The 23,748-nt window shown below is 48.7% G+C and overlaps 1 protein-coding gene across 1 annotated transcript; it reads left to right on the forward strand.

Moving 5' to 3' along the window:
- Window positions 1-328: 328 nt before the first annotated feature.
- On the forward strand, window positions 329-23,265 carry LOC100727029 (solute carrier family 22 member 20). Its single transcript, XM_003468223.4, has 10 exons — window positions 329-1,546; window positions 1,619-1,722; window positions 3,575-3,729; window positions 6,038-6,206; window positions 6,695-6,818; window positions 7,888-8,003; window positions 11,345-11,559; window positions 13,585-13,693; window positions 13,774-13,980; window positions 22,013-23,265. The coding sequence occupies exons 1-10, from the start codon at window positions 1,178-1,180 to the stop codon at window positions 22,107-22,109; spliced, it is 1,665 nt and encodes a 554-aa protein (XP_003468271.1). The 5' UTR covers window positions 329-1,177; the 3' UTR covers window positions 22,110-23,265.
- Window positions 23,266-23,748: the final 483 nt, after the last annotated feature.

Raw genomic sequence — 23,748 nt, forward strand, 5'->3', positions numbered from 1 at the left:
CAGCCTCAGACTCCCCTGCTGAAGCCCTGAGGACCTCCGCCTGGGAAGCTATGAGGACTGGGCACAGGGACAGGGCTGCACAGCTGAATGCCTTGCGGCCTGGCTGGTCTTATACATCCTGAGGCCTGGAGGCCTGACCTCTGCCTTGTTTCATGCATCTGCCAGGGGAAGGCTCAGGCTGAAACCCAAACCCCTACTTAGCATATACCTCATCCCCCAGAGGTCCCCAGAGCACAGAGCCTCCTTCAGGTCCCGCAGTGGGGGTGGGGGCTGTCCCTGTAACCTCCACACCTGCTGCTTACATAAGCTGCTCAGCCTCCGGGAACTCCTGCTCTTATTGGAGATAAGAGTGGGCTCAGGTCAAGGCAGAGGAGAAGGGCTGCCCATCAGGAAGGCCGGAGGGAGCGGGAGGCAGCGGGAGGGATGGAAGGAGAGGAACCTTCAGCTGAGCCACAGACCGAGCCACAGACCACCTGAATCCAGTCTCAGCCATCCTGAGCTTGCCGTGGGCGGTGTCACGTGCTCAGTGGGAGCCCCTGACCCGCCTGGTTTGCGAGGAGGGTGGGGGAAGCAGGCACCTGCTGTTTTCTGCAGCTTCTGTGCTCCCTCAGGCGTCACTTATGGCTGCACCATCAGAGACCCTAGTCTGAGTCTGTGGATATTGTTAAAGCATTTTTTTCCGGGTTGGGGATTTGACTTAGTGGTATAAGTGCCTCCTGCCTGGCAAGCACAAGGATGTGAGTTCGATCCCTAGTACAAAAAAAAAAAGTATTTTTTCCAAGTGCCCCCTGAGCAGCCCAGCTTAAGTCTCTTGCTACCACGACCACTGTGCCCCCTTAAGGCCAGAATGAGGATCCTAAGGCTCTAGGTGGCCTCCAGAGGAGAGGGAAGGTGGCGGTGACCACACTGCTAGGGTCCTGCAGTGAGGGCTTACACATCTGGCTGTGGGTCTTGGGGCTTTTCTAACTCAGGAGCAGAGAGGTGTCCAGATGGGGAGGAAGGGGCTGGGGGAGGGAGCCCTGCATTCAGGCTTCCTGTGATGTAACCCAACCCCTCTGAGCCAAGGACTCAGGGCATCTGTTGTCCCAACCCCCTGGCCTGATCCTCTACCTCCCAGGGCCATGCCGCACCCTTAAATAAGACCCAGCCAGCTGGGCCTCAGCTCGGGGCCGTGGCCATGGCCTTCACAGACTTGCTGGATGCCCTGGGTGGTGTGGGCCGTTTCCAGCTCGTCTACACCGCCCTGCTGCTGCTGCCCTGTGGCCTGCTGGCCTGCCACAACTTCCTGCAGAACTTCACGGCCGCCATACCCCACCACCACTGCCAGCACCCCGCCAACCACACTGCCACCAATGACTCAGGGGCCTGGCTGAGGGCTACTGTCCCCCTGGACCAGCATGGAGTCCCCGAGCCATGCCAGCGCTTCACAGAACCTCAGTGGGCTCTTCTGAGCCCCAACACTTCTGCCCAGGGGGCAGCCACGGAGCCCTGCAAGGACGGCTGGGTCTATGACAGGAGTGTTTTCCCCTCCACCATCGTGATGGAGGTCAGAGCGGGCTGGGAAGCATTGGGGAGCTGCAGCCTGAAGCCAGGCTGAGCGCCCTCTCTGCCTCTGCAGTGGGACCTGGTGTGTGAGGCCCGCACCCTCCGTGACCTGGCTCAGTCCATCTACATGGCCGGGGTGCTGCTGGGGGCCGCCGTGTTTGGCAGCCTGGCAGACAGGTGAGAGTGGGGTGGGGCGGAGGTCATCCAGTCCCCCCAGCAAGGCCCCAGAAACCCCAGGTCTCTGCATTCGTTTTCCTTTATAAAATGTATTGGTGTATTTTGTGATCCACCATAAACATGCCCATTGCAAAGTTCTGAAACGTACAAAGTGTTCAGGAACAAAACTTCCCTTTCCCACCTCAGTCCCTCGGTGCCAGTCAGAGGGATTTCCAGGGAGCACCCTGATTCTTGTCTCTACCCAGAGATGGGTTTTTTCTTTTCTCTTCTCTTCTCTCTCTTTCTCCCTTCCTCCCTTTCTTTCTTTTTCCAGTGCTAGAGACTGAATCCAGGGCCTTTGCACTAAGCTTCGTCTCTACCACCATCTCTATTTTTTTTCAACAGGCTCTCACTAAATCATTAAATTGCCTCAAATTCAACATTCTCCTGCTGCAGCTCCCAGAGTGCTGGGGTTACAGACATGTGCCAACGCACTCACTTTACTTTTAAAGTTTTATTTTAGTTTTGATTGATGCCTAATAAGTGTATATATTTATGGGGTTCAATGTATGTTTCACTATATAAATAGAGCCATCACCTTAAACATTTATCACTGGTGGTGAGAACATTAAAAACCTTCTCTCCTAGTAAGTCTCACCAAAAATATTTATTGTTCTATGCAGCATTGACCAAATGTGTGTATATGCTTGACCCCATTTCTTTTCTTTCTTTCTTTTTTTCTTTTTTTTTTTTTTTGTATTGGGAATCGAACTCACAACCTCACCCTTGCCAGACAGGTGCTGTGACACTGAGCTACATCCCCTGCCCTCCCATTTCTGTACAGTGCTGGCTCAGGGACAAGCCACCATGAACCGGCTTCATCCTCATTCTGGAGGCTTCTTTATATTCCTTTGGAAAGAGCTTTCCTGCCTTTCCCTAACTTCTGCACCGCAGCCAGTGTGTGACTGAGCCGTACCCTGCCGCACAGGTGACATCAAGGTGTAGTCCAGCAATATGGCCTCCTCTGTCCCTCTTTTCCCTGCCTTCTCTGCCCCCTTCTTCTCCCTTGCTTCTGCCCTCCTGTCCATTTAGGTTGGGGGGTCCTGCTGGACCCCAGGCCCACTCCCCAGAGTGTAGACAGGGCACGGGCACATCACACAGTGCCACAACCCTTCCCTAACTTCATGTGAGCTTGTGTCTCATCCAGAGTACAAGGCATGTCACCAGCCTTGGCTCAGCCCTGTCACTTCCAGGTGACTGATGAACACTTGTGTAATGATGACATATAAGTGCATGAAAGAAGGAAGAAAGAGTGTATGTGTGACTGCGCTATGGATATGTGAGGAAGGGTGCTGTGCGTCCCCTTCTCTGCCTGCTGCGCTTCTGGCTGAGCTGGCTGCTCTCAGTCCCTGGGCCCCATATTTGCAGTGGAGCAGAGTGACGGCCTCAGGTGATGACCACACCACCCTGGCCTGGCCTTCTTTGTTGCCAAAAGAGCTGACCCTGGTCTTCCCCCCGGAGCCTGGCCCTCCTATGGACTCACCACTATAATTCTGGCTTGAGGCCTCCTGGCCCAAACACCACATCCACCTCTGGATCCCTGCAGAATCTTTACCTTTCCCTGCGTGGAATAAGTGTTTCCCATTTTCTTCCAACCAGTGCCCCTCCTTCCCTAACCAAAGGCAGCCAGGAGTACCTGGGTCTTGCAATTGTCTTAAGTCAGGGCATTCACCCAGCATCCCAGATTCTCCTGATTGCCTTGATTCCCGCCCCTAGGGCAGATGGGTCAGGTGTAGGCTGTCATTTTGTTACTTTGAGGGCTGCAGCTCCCACCTGCCAGAATCCTAACACCTGTGTCCATTCCTGGGCTCAGGCTGGGCCGCAGGGCCCCCCTCGTCTGGTCATACTTGCAGCTGGCAGTTTCGGGGGCCGCCACGGCATATTTCAACTCCTTCAGCGCCTACTGTGTCTTCCGGTTCCTGATGGGCATGACCTTCTCCGGCATTATCCTCAACTCCCTCTCACTGGGTGAGTCCAGTTAAGAGGTGAAAAACTGTTGGGCAGGGGATTTAGCTCAGCGGCGTAAGCGCCTGCCTGGCAAGCGCAAGGTTGTGAGTTCAATCCCCGGTACCAAAAAAAAAAAAAAAAAAAAAAAAAAAAGAGGTGAAAAACTGGAACTGGAGAGGCGGGAACAGAGCCCTAGTCCAGAGCACCTTTCTTATTCAGTGGTGTTGGGATTCTTACCCAACGACTGACTCCAAGCCTCCCACCATGGGTCTGGATTTACGAGACCCAGGCTCCAGAATCATGGCCCTGCTGGCAGCAACGGTGAACCCTGCTGGCCAGTTCCCTAGCCTGGGTTTCTGTTTACCCAGGGGGAAACTGAGAGGGGTGTGTTTATTTCATTCATAAGTTATCCAGGAATAACCATGCCACTTTCTAAGCACGTGTGGTGTGGCGGCTTGGGAAGAAGTCACAGAGGTGACATAGAGGGCGGTGAGACAGGAGGGGTCCAGGGTTCTAAGAAGGGCAAGGTTCCCCTGAGTAACCTGGGTAACCCGGCCTCCTAGATACCACACAAGTGGCAGATGAAAGGATCAGTGCTCACTCTGGGCTGGCAGCTCCTGGGTGGTCCTGGCAGAGAGCAGTGGGGCAGTAGGATGGTCATACTGCACTCACTTAAACTACTTAGCCTGCTCCTAAGAACACTACTGGGTCAGAAACTGCCACTGCCTTCAGCAGTGCTGAGTTCTGCTGAGGAAAGAAGTCTTGGAGCTGGAGAGCCAGGCGTACCAGGCAGGTGCCTTGGGACAGCTTAGCCATAGGCCACTGATCCCAGGATTGAGCCACAAGAGTGTGGTGACACGCCCACGCGCATGTTTACTCTCTCTCCTCTTTCCTTATGATGCACTTTGTTCTCCATCTTTCCCGCACGCCCAGCATGGGATCTAGTACATGTTAACCAAGTGCTCTACCACCTGGTTACACTTCAGCCCCTGTTCCACATTTGGACCTTTCATTTAAAGATGCTGTCACAGGTTCATTTACTGGTCAAGGGCCTCCTGTGTTGCACAGTTCTAGGCACCAGAGATACAGCAGTAACCAAAAGCAGACTCTGCTCCCTGGAGTCCTTGTGCTTGCAAGGAGAGACAGACGACACCACCACAGACAAGCCTGAGCACAGCAGTACTTCAGAGTGGGGTTGGTGCCATAGGGGAAATGAGGCCCTCAAAGGGGATGGGAAGGTAAGGGCCAGTATGCAGCAAATGCAGGACCAGGGCAGGGTAACAGATCCCTGACCACTTTACGGGCTGCTGCCATGTGGCCCCCCAACAGAAGCAGGGAGGCCCAGTAAGAGCCACTGCCATCAGTCCAGAAGAGGCGGGACTGAGGTAAGCCATGTGTGACAGCAGGGCAGGTGACAACAGAGCAGATGGTGGCTAAATTGGGAAGGCAGAAACAATAGGACACAGGTGCTCTCTGCTCACTGAAAAGAAATATCCTCACTGATTTGCTCCTCTGCCTTGAAAGGGAAAATCTAAAAGCATTTAACTAGTGCCCCGGGGAAGCACAGGTAGGTTGTTTCAACTGTGCCACTTACAAAAGTCTGCACTTTGGTCTCTGCGTGAGGTTGAGCATCTTCTCCTGGGATTCCAAGCCTTTGTATTTCCTTTGTTACCCACCCTGCACACCTCTGCCCATTTTCCTTCTGGCCTGTTAATCGTTTTCCTGATCATTTGTCAGAACTCCTCCATAGCAGGGAACATTAACTCTTTACCTGTTACTTGAATTGCAAATATTTTTGCTTTTTTTTTTTTTTTTCCTGACAAGACCTTCTTGTGGCAATTTTTTCCTAACACAGAGATTTCTTATTTTTATGAATTCAGATTTGTTGAACTTTTGTTTTTCTGCTTCTGGACTTTGTAATGTTCTTGGAAAAGATTTTCTCTATTTTTGTTGTTGTTTTGTTGTTTTGAGGCTCTGTGTAGTCTAGACTGGTCTTGAACTCACTATGTAGCCCAGGCTGGGCTTTGAACTGGAGACAATACTCCTGTCTCAGCCTCCTGAGTGCTAGGATTACGGGTGTGTGCCACCATACCCGGTGGCTTTCTATACTCCTTAAAAAGCATGTAAGCATAAGTGCTACCATTCTTGTGGTTCATTGCTTGCATTCAATTCTTTTCCCTCTGGGCATGAAGAGTGAGGTAGGGGGGCCTCAGCCTCTGTCTCAGGGAATCGTGAAATGAGTTGAATTGCCATGGTCCTGACCAAGGGGTGGGTAAATTAAACCCCTGCATGGACGAGATCCTGGTGTGTGTTGCCATTTCCTCCGCAGTCGTGGAATGGATGCCCACCCAGGGCCGGACCGTTGCGGGCATCTTGCTGGGCTACTCCTTCACCATGGGACAGCTGGTCCTGGCTGGTATTGCCTACCTGATCCGCCCCTGGAGGTGGCTGCAGCTTGCTGTCTCTGCTCCTTTCCTGATATTTTTCCTCTATTCTTGGTATGTACAGCAGAGGCGGCAAGGAGAGTTCCCTGTGTGTGGCCCCCGGGAGAGGTCCAGTGTGCACTGCCAGGACTTACTGGACTTGGTGGGGACCAAAAGCTCCTGGGAACTGATGCATAGCTTTAGGGAAGCTCCAGCTAAGCCCCAGGAACAGGGGGCCCAGGCAGTCGGATGTTCTGCCTTCAACAGCTCCTTCGTGTTTTTCACAGCACTTTATAAGATGAAAATTAAGGTGCAGGCCCTGAGAGGGTCCACAGTTGATTCAGTGCCACACAGCTAAGTTCAGAACCAGATTCAGTTCGGGGTCATCACAGTCTCTCGATGATTCCTTGTACGATGTGCTGCAAAAAAAGAGGGGAAGGCGGCCTGTGCCCTCATCTTCCTGATTCCGAGACAGTTTCTGAAGGTGGGTGGAGGTCTGACTTGCTGTAGGGACCGGAAAGAGCTCTCCCAGCCCTGGTCCTGCCACCTTCTTTCTCTTTCAGGTGGCTGCCGGAGTCGGCCCGATGGCTCCTTCTGCACGGCAAATCCCAGCAAGCTGTGCAGAACCTGCGACTGGTGGCTATGATGAACGGAAGAAAGGAGGAAGGGGACAGGCTGACCATGGAGGTGAGGCAGGCTGGGGACGATCTCTGGTGTCCCTGGCAGCCTCCAGCTGTACAGCATTTGACAGCTTCACAGGACTGAGCTGCACCGGGTGCTGAGGCTGTGGTGGCCAGGGCGGACAGTGTTCTGCTGTGGCCATGCCACCTAGGCCAAGTGACTGAACTGCTGGGCTTGAGGGTCTGTCCATCTGCACAATGACAGAATAACTTCAGTCATTCAAAACTGTAATTTTTTTTTTGTAATTGTATTTTAATCGTATTTAAAATAGTGAGGCCAGGCATGATGGTGCATGCCTGTAATTCCATCATGCGGGAGGCTAAGACAGGAGATTGCTTGAGGTCAAGGCCAGACTGGATTGCATAGTTTAAGGCCAGCCTGAATTATATAGCTAGACCCTGCCTAAAAAAAAAAAAAATAATAAAAAAAAAGAAAGAAAGAAAAAGTTATCATAAAATGAAATTATTGCAGAATCAATAACAACAGTGTCATCCATTATAAATGCTACTTATTATAAGATAGTTAATACTTATTACCAACATACACTTTTTTTTGTGTGTCTTTTTCCTTTTTATCGGTACCAAATCGAACTCACAACTGCCTGCTTGCAAGGGAGGCGCTTTATGCCGCTGAGCTACCCCCAATACACTGTTTATTAAGCCCTATACAAGGCACTGTGCTAATAGCCTGACATACATAACTTCATTTAACATCTCATTTTTGCCAGTGAGGAACTGGACTCTGGATGGGTTGGATCATTTGCCTAAGAACCTGGGGAGAGTATGGCCCACTCAGAAGCCCTATTTTTAACCATTGTCTGGCACTATCTCAAAGCCTATTCAGGGAATGGGGTGAGGGTCCCTCAGAAACTATAGAGCCTCAGAAGTGTTGGGGTGCAGGTGGAACCCCAAGACATCACAAAGCCCTAGACCATCAGTCCTGGGAGGAAGGGAACCTGGGACTGGCCATGTTGGCAGGGAGCACAGCTTTAGCTCCCGGGCCCAGGAAGAGACTAATTTAGAAGGGACCGTGGGACTCAGCTCCTGCCCTGCCCCTGACCAGTGCTCCTCTCCAGGTGGTGCGCTCCTACGTCCAGAGCGAGTTCTCAAGTGTCCGCTCCTCCAGCTCCATCTTGGACCTCTTCCGAAGCCCGGCCATCCGAAAGGTCACCTGCTGTCTCATGTTGGTCTGGTAGGTGATGGGCTCAAGCCTGAGTCTGTGACTTCCACCCCCTGCTGTCCAACTCTGTCCTCCTGCAGCAAGCAGGGGAGACTTGTGAATCCCTCTTGGCATGAGCCCCGCCAAGATATGGTGACTGTGGTGCGTGGCGCTGACCTAGAGGGCCACGCCAGGGTCATAAATCTCAGCTGGGCAAGGTGGGACTGAAACACCCAGGACACGATCTCATCCAACTGGCCCATGAATGAAAACTACTTCCAGGTCCAAAAAGGAACAGACAGGGAAATGACAGTGTCCACGCACATGGCAAGTGTCCTATCAGTAGGTGATAGTTAGGGGACTTTTGAAATTGTCAGACAGAAACTCCCAGCAGGATCGAAGCATAAAAGTATGGAGTGGCTACAAATGCAAAAGCAGCCTCAGGGCCTTAGCACTGAGTGCAAGGAGACACCCAGGCAGGGCTGGTGTAAAACAACCAGCTGAGTTTCTCTCCACTGGACAGTGGCTCACTGAGTTGGTATTAGAAGCAGGGAATACAGGCTATTAATTCCCATCATTCTCTGGAGCAGACCCAGGCACTCTCTCCTAGTCGTTATCTGCTGAACTGTAGTCTCCAGCCAGCCAGTCAGCCTCATGGTGCCTCAGTTCCTTCGTTTATTGTTTTGTTTTGATACCAGGTCTCATTGTCCTTGATCTCACTTTGTAGCCCAGGCTAGCCTTGAACTAACTGTCCTCTTTCTGCCTCAGCCTCCCAAGTGCTGGGATCACAGGCTAATCCACCACGCCCAGCATGGTTTTTTCCTTCCGCGCTGGTCTGCAGGGTGCTGGTGGGAGTCAAAAGTTAAGTGAATGAGTGTGGTGACAGTACACACTTGTAATCTGGTACAGTCTGTGTTGTCTGGCTTTCGTTTGGGGCTGGGAAGAAGGGATGGCTGAGAGAGGTTCTAGCCCACAGTGTCACCTGCCAGGCAGTTCTGGCTCTGGACAGCAGGACAACACGCAGACCTCGAGTCCTGGGGAAGGGATAACTTACAGTGGCCCGTGCTGGCCTGGGCTTTTCCTCAGCACCTAGTTCATCCTTTACCTTTTTCTTTCCAGGGGGAGAAACAGGTCTTGAGTTGTAAACGCTATGATTGAAAATTTTTTTCTGGATCTGTCTGGAAAGAGTAAGATTCATTTGTGGTAACAAGCGACGAGGGAGCAATCAATGACCCTGCTGGCTGGCCAGTGGGACAACTGGCTTGTGGGAGCCGGTCCATGCAACCCCGCCCCACTCTGCTAGCAGCTGCCCCAGCCTAGCACGATTTGGTTCAGTTTGCACAAGGCAGAGTTAACCTTCCCCCTGAAATTGTGGCTGTTTCCAGGTATTTTTGTTGTTTGGTTGGTTTTGTTTTTTGTTTTTTATAGTTCATGCTGGCCTGAACTCACTATGTAACCCAGGCTGGCCTTGAAATCTCAGCGATCCTCCTGCCTCAGCCTCCCAAGTGCTGGGACTACAGGCACGTACCAGCATGCCCAGCTAATTTGTAGTAACCTGTTACAGCAAAAACAGGAAAGAAACCATTAGTAGAGATTCACCCTTTCTACTGTGGATACTATTGCTCTGGCCATCTCTTTTGGTGAAAATACACATGCATTTCTGTGGGCGATACCCCAAGGGTTGAGATCTCTGAATCCTGAGGAATGGTGCGCCTCTCTGTAACAGAGAGAAAACGCCACTTTCCAATTTACACTGCTGCTAGCAGTGAGTGTGCCAGCACAAGAGCTCCAGCTGTGCCACGCGGCTCAGAGATTCTGCAAGAGGTGCTTCCTCCTGGGTTGGTCCACCAGTGGTTTCACAATCAGCCTGTGGCCATGGATTTGGGGTAAAAGTCCCACAGAGGTACCTTTTATTTGTCATATCAGGACATTGAACATGTCTTGTTCCTGCTTATGTGGTTTTTTGTTTTTGGGGTTTTTTTTTTTTTTTGTATTTTTTACTGGTACCAGGGATCGAACTCACAACCACAGGCTTGCAAGACAGGTCCTTCTGCCGCTGAGCTAAATCCCCAGCTCTTTGCTTATGTTGTTGTTGCTGCTGTTGGTTTTTTGAGTCAGGGTCGCACTATGTAGATCAAGCTGGACCTCGAACTTACGGTGATCCTCCTGCCTCAGCCTCCTGAGTGCTGGGATTATAGGTGGACAGCACCATGCCCAGTTTGTTCCTGAATATACTAACTTAATCACTTGCTTAAGGTGATAGCTACCATGTTTCTTTCCTATAAAGTTAATAATGTCCTCTTTCCATTGAGAAATTAAGCTCCATCTCCTAAAGGATGGTGTCTCTGCATATATTGTTTGGAGCTCGTCTATGAGATAGATTTTTTTGTGTATGTAGTTCTGGGTACCAAACCCATGGTCTTATGCATGCTAGGCAAGTGCTCTACCATTAAGTAAACCCCATCAGATTCATTTATTAAGTCATTTGTTTAGACTCATATATGTGTTTGGGTTACAACTCAGTAAATTAGTTATGTTATTTAGTAAATGTTACATTATTCACTTTACTTCCCAAATTGGTCGTTTACTTTCCACTTTGGCCATCGGAAGTTTTCCTTCCTGGGCTCCTGTGTCCTTTAGCTCCCCCTCCCCCCCCCCCCCGCCATTCTTCTCCTCCTTTTTGGTACTCAGGGCCTCATACTTGCCATGCAAGCACTGTGCTTCTGAGCTACATTCCTGGTCCCATTTTGTTTGGTTTTCCTCCATCTTGTTCGACAGTGGTACCTCAATTCATGAACTTAATTCTCTCCACAATTCTGGTCACAAACCAAACTGGTCAGGAACCACATTAAATTTCCCCACACGGCCAACATTGAATCTAAGCACTGAATTTGATTCTGCTTACATCCATTTTGGTTTGCAGCCAGAATCGTGGAAAGAATTAAGTTCATGGACCGAAGTGCCATCGTGTTTTTACTTTTTTTTTTTCTGGTACTGGGGACCCCGACTGCATGCTTGCAAGACAGGTGCTTATGCCGTTGAGCTAAATCCCCAGCCCCTGTGTTTTTACTTTTTAGCGTCACTTTTATTTCAGCGCTAACGTGCCTTGTGCCTCGGACAGGGAAAAACCAACACATCGCGCAGCCCACAGCCTGGCCTCAGGGGAGCCAGTAGTTATAAAGAGCAGGGGACAGGGAAGGCGAGGGTCTGAGATCAGGCAGAGATTTAGGAGACCAGAACGGGGCGTTGTTGAAGGGCAGGGGATCTTAACCCCCAAGGTGGAGCCATGTGTGTCCTGCATCTTTCGTCCCCTACCCTAGGCCCAGGACGATGATCCTCGGGGTCACATATGACTGTCCTGCCGCCTTTCTCAGGTTCTCCACCTCCGTGGCCTACTATGGCCTGGCCATGGACCTACAGAAGTTCGGGCTCAGCATCTACTTGGTTCAGGCGCTGTTTGGGATCATTGACATCCCGGCCATGCTGGTGGCCACCACCACCATGATCTACGTGGGCCGCCGGGCCACAGTGGCCTCCTTCCTCATCCTGGCCGGGCTCATGGTCATTGCCAACATGTTTGTGCCTGAAAGTGAGTGCCCACCTCTGTCCTACTACTCAGCAGGGTGCCCAGACTGGGGCTCCAGAAGGACAGGGAGGCCCCAGTGCCGGATGGGCAGCAAACACCACAGGGGTGTTTTCTAGATCTACAGGGAAAGTAGCTGCCAATTAGTAGAAGTTTTTATGAAGCTTAGCGCCTCCATGTTGGTGTAGGAGGAGCTGCAAAGGAAACAGTTCTGTGTGAAGATCAAACAAAAGCACCTAGAGCCAATGGAGGGCCAGAGTACTGGCTCATGTGGCCACTAGGGCTAGCCATCGTGTGCAAGGCTTGGGAAGTCAGGGTTCTGACCTCAGCCAGGCTGGCCTTGGAACAGTGGCCTGCAAACCTGGCCGAAATTACCTTCATCTGGGGCCCTTTGCAAGCAGTCAGTGCACAAGGGCTCCTTGCCAGTGCAGTGGGGCAGCCCCAATCCTCAGTGCATCACAAGCTGTCAGGTGACTCCTCGAAGAAGGCAGCATTGAGGGACCTAGCGCATGTGTGTCTAACTTCCTGTGAAACAGATGTTATTACTGGTATTTGACCTTTTTTTTTTCTTTTTAAGATAAAGTCTTACTATGCAGTTCAGGCTGGCCTCGAACTCATAGTGATCCTCCTGCCTCAGCCTCCCGAGTGCTGGGATTACAAGCCTGTGCCATTAGGTCTGGCAATTTTTAAAAAAAATTTTTGGTGCTGAGGACATAACCCAGGGCCTTGTACTTGCTAGATGAACAATCCCCCCACTTCACTGTTTACAGTAAAGTTTTGCTTTGTAGTTCAGGCTGGCCTCAAACTCACAGCAACCTTCCTGCCTCAGCTTCTTGAGTGCTGGGATTACAGGTATGTGCCACCAAGTCTGGTTGGACATACTTTTTTCTAGTGCTTTTGTGTTTGTGGGTTTTTTTGTCGTTGTTGTTGTTTTTTGGAGACAGCATCTCACTATGCAGTTTAGGCTGACCTCCAACTCAGTGTAATACTCCTGCCTCAGTCTCCCAAATGCTGGGATTACATGCATCTAGTGCTTTTTCTATTTTATAGATTTTGTTTTTGACATAATTGAGATCATTTTATATGTGTGTATGCAAATGTACACATAATAATGTAAATGGAATTGCCTATATGTATTTATGTGCATGGGTACATGGGCACACACATATATATCCATTTTTATTACCACATATTGTAACATAAATGTACTTTTATTAACATAAACAAATATTTCATGTGCTTTATTTTATCACTATAATATTTTGTTGAGATTGGTGTTTTTTCAAACTCTGCCTGACTATCAGAACCTCCTGGGGACCTTAAAAAATTGCCAGGACTTGAAGGCAGGCATGGTAACACATCCTTGTGAATCTAGTTTATATCTGGGAAGCTGAGGCAGGAGGATTGTGAGTTCAAGGCCAGTTGGAGCTACATAGCAAAACCCTACCTCAAAAAATAAAATATTAAAAATATTCAGATTCTAATATGTAATGTGTTAACTATTATTATTCTCCTATTATTTTGTTAAATTTTTGAATCTCTTGTCCATGAAATAAAAAAAAATTCTCAAGCTCAAGTCTATTCCCAGGAGGCTGTGACAGGATGGAGACAGGGTGAGGCCCAATGTGGGTGTCTAATGATCTCCCCCATCCTGAGTCCAGTGCACAGCCAGGCTGCCACCAATCCCGGGGAGGAATCATAGTTCCTTCGACATTCATCCTAGCATGGGCCATTTGAATAGGGGTTTTCCAAACAACAGGGCACGAAAATGCATGACAAAGGTTACAGCAAACCCAGAGCATTAAGCACAGGGCCGCCCGATGGGTACCAGGTGACAACTGAAGTGGTAGAAATTGGGGTTCCTTCCTGGGGTGCAGGTGCTGCTGCCCTGGCCCCTTGGTTCTACCTCCTTCCTCCCCTGCGGCCCCTCATGATACCTTGTGCATCCTTCCCCCGGTCCCCCTAAGTCCCTTAACCCCAGCCAGCCCTGCTGGCTCACAGCTCGGCCTCCCTCCTCCCCCCTCCGTCTAGACCTGCAGGTCCTGCGCACGGCCCAGGCGGCACTGGGCAAGGGCTGCCTGGCCAGTTCCTTCATCTGCGTGTACCTGTTCACAGGAGAGCTGTACCCCACAGAGATCAGGTATGCACAGTTGGGAGCTGGGTGGGCACCAGCCCTGTCCTGTGTGCCCAGTCTGGGCTGCTAACCGCCTCCTCCCACAGGCAGATGGGCATGGGCTTCGCCTCTGTCCATGCCCGCCTCGGGGGCCTGGCAGCTCCTCTGGTCACCACACTCGGGGAGCTCAGCCCCATCCTGCCATCACTGGGCTTTGGCACCATCTCAGTCTTGGCCGGGCTGGCTGTCTTCTGCTTCCTGACAGAGACGCGCAACCTGCCCTTGGTAGAAACCATCGCTGCCATGGAGAGGAGGTGAGACCCAGAGGCGCTGGGGAGAGCTGAAAACAGCTGGGGTGGGCGTGGAAACCAGCAGGCTGCCTGCTTCCTGTGCAGGCTATAATCTCAACACTCTGGGAGGCTGAGGCAGGAGGATCCCAAGTGTGAGCTTGGGCAACCTAGTGATTTAGGGGAAACTTTTGTCTCAAAATAAGAAATGAAAAGGAGCTGGAGACACTGAATCTCCAGTTCAATCAAGCAATCGATCCATTCGTGCAAGCTGATTGTGGACGTAAAAGAGAAAGAATAGACTGTAGAATAGAAGGCATGGAATGTGTGTTAGAAGTGAAACATGGTGAGGAGAGAGAGGCTGGTGATATCTGAACCAAAAACAGTACCTAGGGGTTTTGTTTTGTATGTGTCTTTGGGTTTTTTTTTTTTAATAGTTTCACCCTGTAATTCAGGTTGGTCTTGAACACCCTGTGTAGTCCAGGCTGGCCTTGAACGCAACATGATCTTCCTGCCTCAGCCTCCCAAGTGCTGAGATTACAGGCTTATGCCACTGCACCACAGATCTGTAGGGCTTTTTAGTTTGGCTCTGAACAACAGAAGGGGAGATCCCATTAATGACTTCTTTGTTGTCCTCCTTGAGGTAAAAGAACACCATTATCCCAGGGAAACTAAAGGTTTCTTGGAAATGAGCCTAGAAGAAATTCTGTGGTTCTTCTTAGGTTTCCTAATAAGATGACAGCAGTAACTTAGACAACGTTTCTAAAATACATTTAAAAGGAGATGGGGGTCAGGTACATGCCTTTAACTCCAGCACCCTGGGAGGCTGAGACTGGAGGATAGCAAATCTGAGCCCAGCCCAGATATTTTACCAAGACTCTGAAAAAAAGAAAGAAAGGCTTTCTTAAGGGCTGGGGTTATAGCTCAGCAGCACAGTACCTGCCTGCCAAGTGTGAGGTCATGAGTTTGATCCCTTGTACCAAGAGAGAGAAAGAGGAGAGAGAGAGAGAGAGAGAGAGAGAGAGAAGCTTTCTTGCAGCATTTCTTTTTTTTTTTTTTTTTTTTTTTTTTTTGGTCCTTTTTCCTTTTTATCGGTACCGGGGATCAAACTCATGACTGCCTGCTTGCAAGGCAGGCACTTACGCCACTGAGCTAAACCCCCAGCCCCATCTTGCAGCATTTCTTAGGACAGTGAGCTTGGTAAAAATCCATCATCTGGGAAATAGGTCAGGGGAATGTTACTGCAAGGCAAAGCACTTTCTAGTCTGGACCATTTGAGAGAAAGCTGACCCCTTTTCTAGATGCTTTAATCCATATTTTCTTTACACAAGGGCATTCCCCATAACCACAATGTAACCATCAAAATCCAAGAGTGGCCTTTGATACATGACTACCATTCCATCCTCAGACTTCAAGTTTAATCAGTTTTCCCAACATCATCCTACAGAGTGAGAGGACGGGGATCTCAGGCATGGTGGGTTTAGTGGTCTCCTCCTTAGGCCCAGATGGTCCTTGCCTGGCATGGCACCCATGGTTCCACAGGCTTTTGTCACTGAAAGGAGCAAAAGTGCACCCTACAAATTCTTTACGAAATGTAGGGCGTGGTGTAGCCAGGGAAAGAAAGCACAGGTGGGGAGCTGGGTCACCGCCCAGCAGCCTCACTTAGCCTCTGTTGCTGATCAAAGCCATCAAGATGAATGGAGTTTCCATCAGGTGTCTTTTCTCTCATTACTTTTCTCTGAGGACTCTTCTTACTTTTCTCTCATTTCTGAGACAAAATACCCAACACCTATAAGTGAAAGGAGGAAAGGTTTATTTCAGCTCACAGTTTGTAGAGGTTTTCGTCCACAGTCGGCTGGCTCTGAGGCAGGGTGGCACATGGCAGGCATCGCAGAGGGAAAATGGTCCATGGTGGGCAGGCAGGTGGGAGGAAGCGAAGCAGCAGCCGGGAGCCTTCCTTTCCTTTCATCCCATCCTGGTTCCAAGCCTTTTAGGTGGTGCCACCCACACCCAGGGTGGACTTCTGCTTTGTAAATCCATTGAGCCACACTCAGAACGATGTTAATTCCAATCAGTGGACTAATGTAGTATCACACAGCCTTAGTCCCAGAATCATGTGCCCTAATCCAGGCAGCTCTGAAAAGCCCCACTTATGAGCATGAGGTTTGAGGGGACATCTAGACACAAGCTGTAAGTGTGGTGAGGCGTGGTGTGCGTGGTAGCCAGGCATGTGGTACAACCCAAAGACTCTCAGGGCCGAGGTGGAGGATCCAAATTCAAGCCCAACCTAGGTAATTTAGTTACTTAGGGAGATCCTGGTTCAGAATTAAAAAGGGACTGGGGAATTGGTTTATTGTGAAGGCTCGGGTTCAGTCACCAGTACCCCACCCACCCACACATACACAAAGATGTCGCACCCCAGTACGGGCACCACTGCTCTGTGGAGGGGAGCAGCTAACTGGGATCATAAGCTCAGTACCAGTGACAAACTAAAGGAACAGAGTTTAAAAAGGAAGGAGATTTATTTGTAAGGGTGAGGAGGAGAAAAAATAGAAAGCTGCCCTGAAGGGCAGGGCAGGGGTTTTCGAAAAATAGAGGAGCCACGGGCCTTTGGCTCTGGCATCTCTGAAGGACTCTTCCTTCTGTCCAGTCCAGGTGGCTTTCTTGGTTTATTCTTGAATTAAACCGGGCACCCTTGCCTCATCATTTCTTTTGGTGGGCTTTGTCCACTGGGCCTTATCTCTTACCAACAGATGTTAGATAGATCGATAGATAGATGGAGATATAGAGATAAATCTCAGCTTTTTCCTGTATATACTTGGCTCTCTTCATATTCTGCCTCTTAGCTCCATCTCTCTGATAAGCCCCTAATATCACATGTGCTGTTTGGTGCCTTTTTAACCTGCCCCCCTATCCTTGAAACTGTTCCTAAGGGAATCTCCCTAGTAGAATTTTAACTCCATCTCATTAGGATTTGCCGAAAAACCTAACTCGGCCCTTATTCTATTCTTTCCCTGCCTAAGGCCCAAGGCCCCTGCAGAGGTCCTTCTGTCTCAAGAGAAGCAGGTGTTGGTGTTTGCCTAGGGTCCTCTGTACCTCTGGGGCAGGCTCTCTAACCGGGAAAGCCCTACAAAGACCACGGCCGTCCTAATGAACGCTGCTGACAAGCTAGAGAGAAGCAGACTCCAAGATTTGGCATCTGCTGCCAGCCATGTCTGTTTCAGCCTTGTTGTACCCAGTGGTCTGTGTCATGGCCCCAGGCACCGTGAAAAAGGAGCACAAGGGATGGAATACCCACAGTGACCTTGGTGGCTTTGAGGACTGCAGCCCAGTCTCACAGACCGCCCCACACATTTGCTGACCTCACTGGTGTCACCTAAAGGCCACACTGTGTGCCTCCCATCCCTCCTGTCTCATCCTAGTGGACGAGTGGGATTCGGGTTTGTTTCATCATGGGGGACCTCACCTGTGAGCCCCTGGTTCGTGGGTAGCATCTGCCGGTTTGTCAATCGGAAAACTACTTTTTCTCCTTTGTGGTTCATTTTGTGGAGAGGTGCTTAGAAACTGTAAATAACCCGTCCCCCTCAAGCTTTAATTTATAATTTCTTCGTATCATGGATTTATAAAAAGTTATAATTATAAAAAATTCATTCAATGGATTATACTGGGGCTTAAACCCAGGGCCTCATGCAACTATGTTCCCAGTTTTTGGTTTTGTTTTGTTTTTAATTTCAACACCGGGTCTTGCTAAGTTGCCCAGGTAGCCTCAGACCTTTGATCCTGCAGCCTCGCCTGCCCTGGCCTCCTGAACACCCAGGTAACAGGCGTGTGCCACCACACCAGCTGTACTGCATTTATTTCAGTGCTCAACTTGGCTAAGATTTGACCAGTGGGAAACTTTTATTCTTTTCACATTTTTTTACACACATTATTATTTTTGGATACCACAGATATTCTAGGCTTGCCCTGGTTTCCCTGCCATAGTCCTGGGAATACACCAGGCTTTGAGTGACCTCATTCATTTTAGTACTCGGGAGCATGGCCACACCCCGTGCCTGGAGGCTCCCTCATGTGTGCTCAGTCTGACTCTGCAGTTCCACACCTGGGCTCCCACGTCCCCCAGGAGGCCTCCCCTGCATGTGATCACTACCTTGCTGTGCCCCATGGATGACTCTGGGATTGTTCAGGAAGAAAAGGGAAGAAGGAACACGTTGACTAGCTGAGGATGACACACACGGTCATTCTTATAAAAAGATAAAAGCATTACTTGGCCTCCCGGTGTCCCCACTGTACACCCTGCTGGATCCCCCTGGGGACTAGAGTAGAAGTCACAATGACCCCAGGGAAACAAGCCACACCCTTACTCTGTTCATATTTTATGTGTTAGTTACTTTTCTTTCCTTGCTGAAACAAAATACCCAACACCCAAAGTTAAAGAAGGAAAAGTTTATTTAGCTGCAATCTGTGGAGGTTCAGTGTGTATTGGGTGGGCTCCAAGGCAGGGTGGCATTCGGAGGAGAGCAGTTTACAGCAGCAGAAGACAGCAAAATCAAGCAGGGAGGGAGAGACAAGTGTCTTTCTGTCCCTTAAATTATATTCAGTCTACTGGGGGTTAGGATGGTGCCAAACCTATCAGTGGATGGATCCAACAATCTCCCATCTTAATCCCAGCACTGCACCACCAATCAATCACACTCTAGATTCAGCCACCTCGGACACAAACCCCTATGACTGCATGAGGCCTTGGGGGGACATCCAGACCTAAACCACAATAGTAAATTTCTGCAGAAGAAACTTAAAGAAACCAGACCTGTGCTCATTAAGTAAACAGACCATACCCATTGGCTGAAGAGGTCAAGCCCAGCTCAGGGCAAATGCAGGCAGGAGCAGGTCCAGGTGGAGCTAAACAAGACAGCGGTGCCCCCATGATCCAACTGCCTTCCAAAAATGCCCACCTCTGAACACATGAGATTTTGGGAAGACATTTTAGATTTAACCCAGAATACCTAACATGTGCAAGGCTTCAGTCCTCAGTACTGCAAAACAAAACAAACTGCAGGCAAATGCAAAGAAAAATTTGTTATTTATTTTTTGTTTTCTTGAGACAGGGTCTCGTTATGCCCTTCAGGCTGGCTTTGGGCTCACTTTGTAGCCTAGGCTGGTCTCAGACTTGCAAGGATCCTCCTGCCTCAGCCTTCTGAGTACTAGAAACATCAAATTTAAAAGGGAGCCTGGTGTGTAAGTGCCTGCCTGGCAAGCTTGAGGTTGGGAGTTCGATCCCCAGTACCAATAAATAAATAAATAAATAAATAAATAAATAAATAAGAGCCAGGTGCTGGGTATGTAGGGGCACACCTATAATCCCAGTACTCTGAAAGCTGAGGCAGGAAAGTTGCTGTGAGTTTAAAGCCAGCATGGTCTACATAGTGAGTTCAAGGCCAGCCTGGAGCACATAGCAAGACTATGTCTAAACAGAACAAAATAATAAATAAATAAATAAATAAATAAAAAGGAGCTAGTTTTTGAGGCTGGAAGTGTAGCTCTGCGTAGCTCATTTGACTAACATAAGTGAAACCCTGAGTCCCTTCCCTAGCACACCCATAATCCCAGCACTCGGGCAGGCTGAGGCAGGACGATTGCTGTGAGTTCAAGACCAGCCTGAACTACACAATGAAACCCTGTTTCAAAAAGCCCAAAAATAAATAAATAAATATTCATCACCAGGGTTAGCATACCAGAAAAAAATAACTCTCCAAGCACCCAACAATTTAAATAAATTCTGGTACATCATACAAATAGTTAAAAGTATGAAGAGTTTTATTTTGATTTTTGGTTCTGAGTATTTTTTGTTTTTGCTGTTTTTAAGGCAGGGTCTCACTATGTAGTTCAGGCTGGCCTTGAGCTCACTATGTTGTCTATGCTGGCCTCAAACTCATAGGAGTTCTCCTGTATCAGCCTCCTGAGTGCTGGAATTACAAATGTATGCTACTACACCTGGCTTGATACTTTCTTAATTATTTCATGAAATAAGGACTTAAAAGTATGAGTGATTTTTAAAATTTTTTCCTGGCTGCTTTACATTTTAAATATTATCTCTAATTTTCTATATTGAACAGGTTTTCTTTGGTAATCAGAGGAGACAGGCACATGATTTATCATGATATATTGCTTGTTTTGTTTGGAGTGTTGGGAATTGAAACAAGAGCTTCTCACATGCTAAGCAAACACTCTGCTAAGGCAGGACATGGACAGGGCAGGAGACACCTTGGTGGGATGCCTTGGAGACCAAAACATGGTTGAAGGCCCTTAACATCCTGACTTGAGACTTAAAAAGATGCTCCTGAGCCAGGCATGGTGGCTCATGCCTGTAATCTCAGCACTTGGGAGGCTGAGGCAAGAGGATTGTTGCAAGTTCAAGACCAGCCTAGGCTACAAAGGGAGCTCAAGGCCAGCCTGAACTGCACAGTGAGACCCTGTCTCAAAAAGAAAAGAAATTACCAAGGAAAAATTGGAGGAAAAAAAAAAAAAGACACTCCTGGCCTTATCACACTTCCATGACTTCTGGCATGGGCCCAAGGAGCACGCTCAGGAGGGTGAATCCCTGCTCGTGACAATATCGTCAGCATTGTGGTTTTGCCACTCCCCGGGGCTCTGGCAGCCAGGCTGTTCCATCTTCTCTCCTATAAAGTCAAAAACACCCCAAGCGCCTGCCTGGCTAGTATGAGGTTGTGAGTTCAATCAGAACCACCCTCCTCCATTGTGAGGGTGGGGACTTTCCATTATTTGGACACAGTCCTTTTGAGTGCCCCATGAAACCAAAGATCCAAGAAAGGTCCCAGTAAATATCTCAAAACCTTAAGAAGATGAGGCCCCTCTGAGATCAACTCTGTCTCGAGTTTTCTGGCCAGCTCACTCCCACCCTGTGGAGTATACTGGCTTTCCATCAATCTCCCTCTCTCTTACTGCATCTGTGTGTCCTGATCAATTCTTTGTTTGGGATTCAAAAAGCCTGGACATCAATGAGACTCATCAACTCTATGGTGACACCTACCCCTAGGCTACAGCTCTAGCCCATAATTTTTAGTTTTGTTTCTTTTTTTTTAAGTAGGATGCTACTACGTAGTGCAGCTAGCCTTGAAGTTGTTTATGTAGCCCAGGCTGGCCTTTTCTTTTTTTTTTTTTTCATACCGGGAATAGAACTTTTATGATTGTCAGGCAGGCACTTATACCACTGAGCTCTGTCCCCAGCTCCTGCCCAGGCTGGTCTTGAACTCAGAGCCATCCTCCTGCTCCAGCCTCCTGTGTGCCAGGATTACAGACGTATACTACCATGCCTGGTTCCACCTCATAATTTCTTTCTACTCCATCATTTTTAAAAATGTTAAGAATTTTAGAGGGCAGTGTCCAGCCTCTCTTCAAGTCTAGAGCTAGGGAGATGGCAGTGCTCCCCAAGGCCTGACAGATGATGAAAGACCAAAAAGAAGAAGGCAGCCTGGCTCAGAGAACTTTCTAGAGCTCCACCAGTTTACCTTTTCTCCAAGTTTTTCCCACTGGCACATAGCTGGCAAAACCAAAGAGCCAAGATCAGGTATGGTGGTGCACACCTGTAATTCCAACACTTGGGAGGCTGAGGCAGGAGGACTGCCATGAGCTTGAGGCCAGCCTGGGCTACTACATAGTGAAACTCTGTCTCAAAAGACAAAACATAAATAAATAAATAAAATAACGATAAAAACTTGAATAAAATTGTTGGAATATTGAAAAAATTCTAAAAATGGAAACTGCTAAATGGAGACAGGAAAAATGAACATGATAGGCAGGTGATTAAAACGAGAGAGGCAGGTGTGGTGGTGCACACCTGTTATCTCAGCACTCAGGGAGGCTGAGCCAGGAGGATCACAGTTGAGCCCAGCTCAGGCAATTTAGTAACTTAATGAGAGCCTGTCTCCAAGAAAGAAAGAAAAAGGTCTGAGATGTACCTTGATATGAAGGTCCTGGGTTCAATCCTCAATACTGAAGAAAGGAAAAAAATAATAAACTTTCCATTTGCCTTAAACAGAGTCAAAGAAGACCTTTCCAAGAAGGACATGAGGGAGAAGAGTGAAGAAATTTCTCTTCAGCAGCTGGGAGCTTCTCCCCTCAAAGAAACCATCTAAGCTGCCCACAGCCTCGTACCAGCTGGGTCCGCTGTGGTCCAGTGTCACGGGGGTCTGGAGTGAGGTGGAGGGACATCAGGGACACTGTGTGGGCAGGAGGGCCACCCCCGCCAGGCCTGGGCCTCAGGAAGAAGCCCTGCTGTCTGCATTCACAAAGAGCAGGCTCCCAGGGGCCAAAGCAGCAAAAGCCTGCTTTCCTGTCCTCCAGATCTACCCTGAGACCCCCATTTCCTCTGCTTCCACCTGAGAACCCTGTTTTTTTGGGGGCAGGGTGACATCTCTACCGCAGGCTGTCCTTGGAACAGTCCCGCTTGGCTTGAGGAACTTCTGTAACTCATTTGAGTTGATCCCTGGTACCAAAAAATAAATAAATAAAATAAATAAACATCACTTTATTTCTGAGGAAATTTAGAAGAGTAATTCTCAATCCTGGAATCACCTATGAGCATTTTTAACAAAGTGCTAGCGCTGGAGGCCATTCCTTAGAATTCTGATGTCCTTAGTTGGGGCTGAGACCCAGGATATGAATCCCTGGTCTAGACATCATTTTCCTAACCAGCAAAAGGAGGTATACCATTTAACCAGTAGGTAGGGTTAATAATTATAACAAGATTATGAAACTCCTAGCTAGTGAGATTATCATGAAGTTAGTAAGCAAATCTTTCCCAGGACAAAGGTAATCTGCACCTTTAACTGAACAAGCACGCTCTCTTATGACATATACTCTGTCCATGAAGTTTCCTGTTGCGGCTTGGCATAACTGACGCCATCTTGAGCCTTGTATTTAACTAGTGCCCTGTATTTGACTCAGAAAAATGGAAAATTACCCAGGGTACAAGTCCCAGGAGAAAAGCAGGATGAGCTGTACCTACAAGAGAAAAATTAACCTGCTCAAGAGAAGCAGCAGGATACAGGTGTCAACCTAAAATTAATGTAAGATTCTAGCTAAATCGTTTCCAACAGTATGTCTTTTTTTTTTTTTTTTTTTTTTTTTGTCTTTTTCCTTTTTATCGGTACTGGGGATCAAACTCACGACTGCCTGCTTGCAAGGCAGGCGCTTATGCTGCTGAGCTAAATCCCCAGCCCCAACAGTATGTCTTTTGTGATGTTCTGTAACTCTGTAACTTTCCAGTTTGGGGCCACTTGTTTGGATCCTGACCCAGGGGGTCTATATACAAGTGGCCCTGAGCTCAGTTAATTAAATTCCAAATTTATCGATTTGGATTCCTGTATCCTTGTTCATGAACCCCTCTCATTTCTCACAAAAAAATGTCATCTCAAAGTCATATCGGTGGACCATAGGATAAATACATAAAGCCTCTGACTGTTCTCATCCTTCTTGGCAAAATACACTGGCCAGAAACTCTCAATGAAGACCAGTCACCATAAGAATGTCTCCATACAGCTGTTTGAACAGGACACCTGGCTGGTGGCCCCTGTGGTCTTTCTGGCGATTGATAAATAGATCTCCGACTCTGCCCCTTTTATACCTGAAGGTGCTGACTAGCTAGGGTGTCTGACTTTCAAGAGACCCTGTGGTGAGAGTCTGTAGACATCTCCAGGTTTCTAAGCAGTACTGGCCAGGCAGCATAGGTGTTGGTTCATAGGATGCCCAGATGCTGTGGTTTACTGGTGATGG

This window comes from Cavia porcellus, unplaced genomic scaffold (assembly GCF_034190915.1).
Source record: "Cavia porcellus strain 051 isolate PalLab524CR breed Dunkin Hartley unplaced genomic scaffold, mCavPor4.1 scaffold_17, whole genome shotgun sequence".
Classification (NCBI taxonomy): domain Eukaryota; kingdom Metazoa; phylum Chordata; class Mammalia; order Rodentia; family Caviidae; genus Cavia; species Cavia porcellus.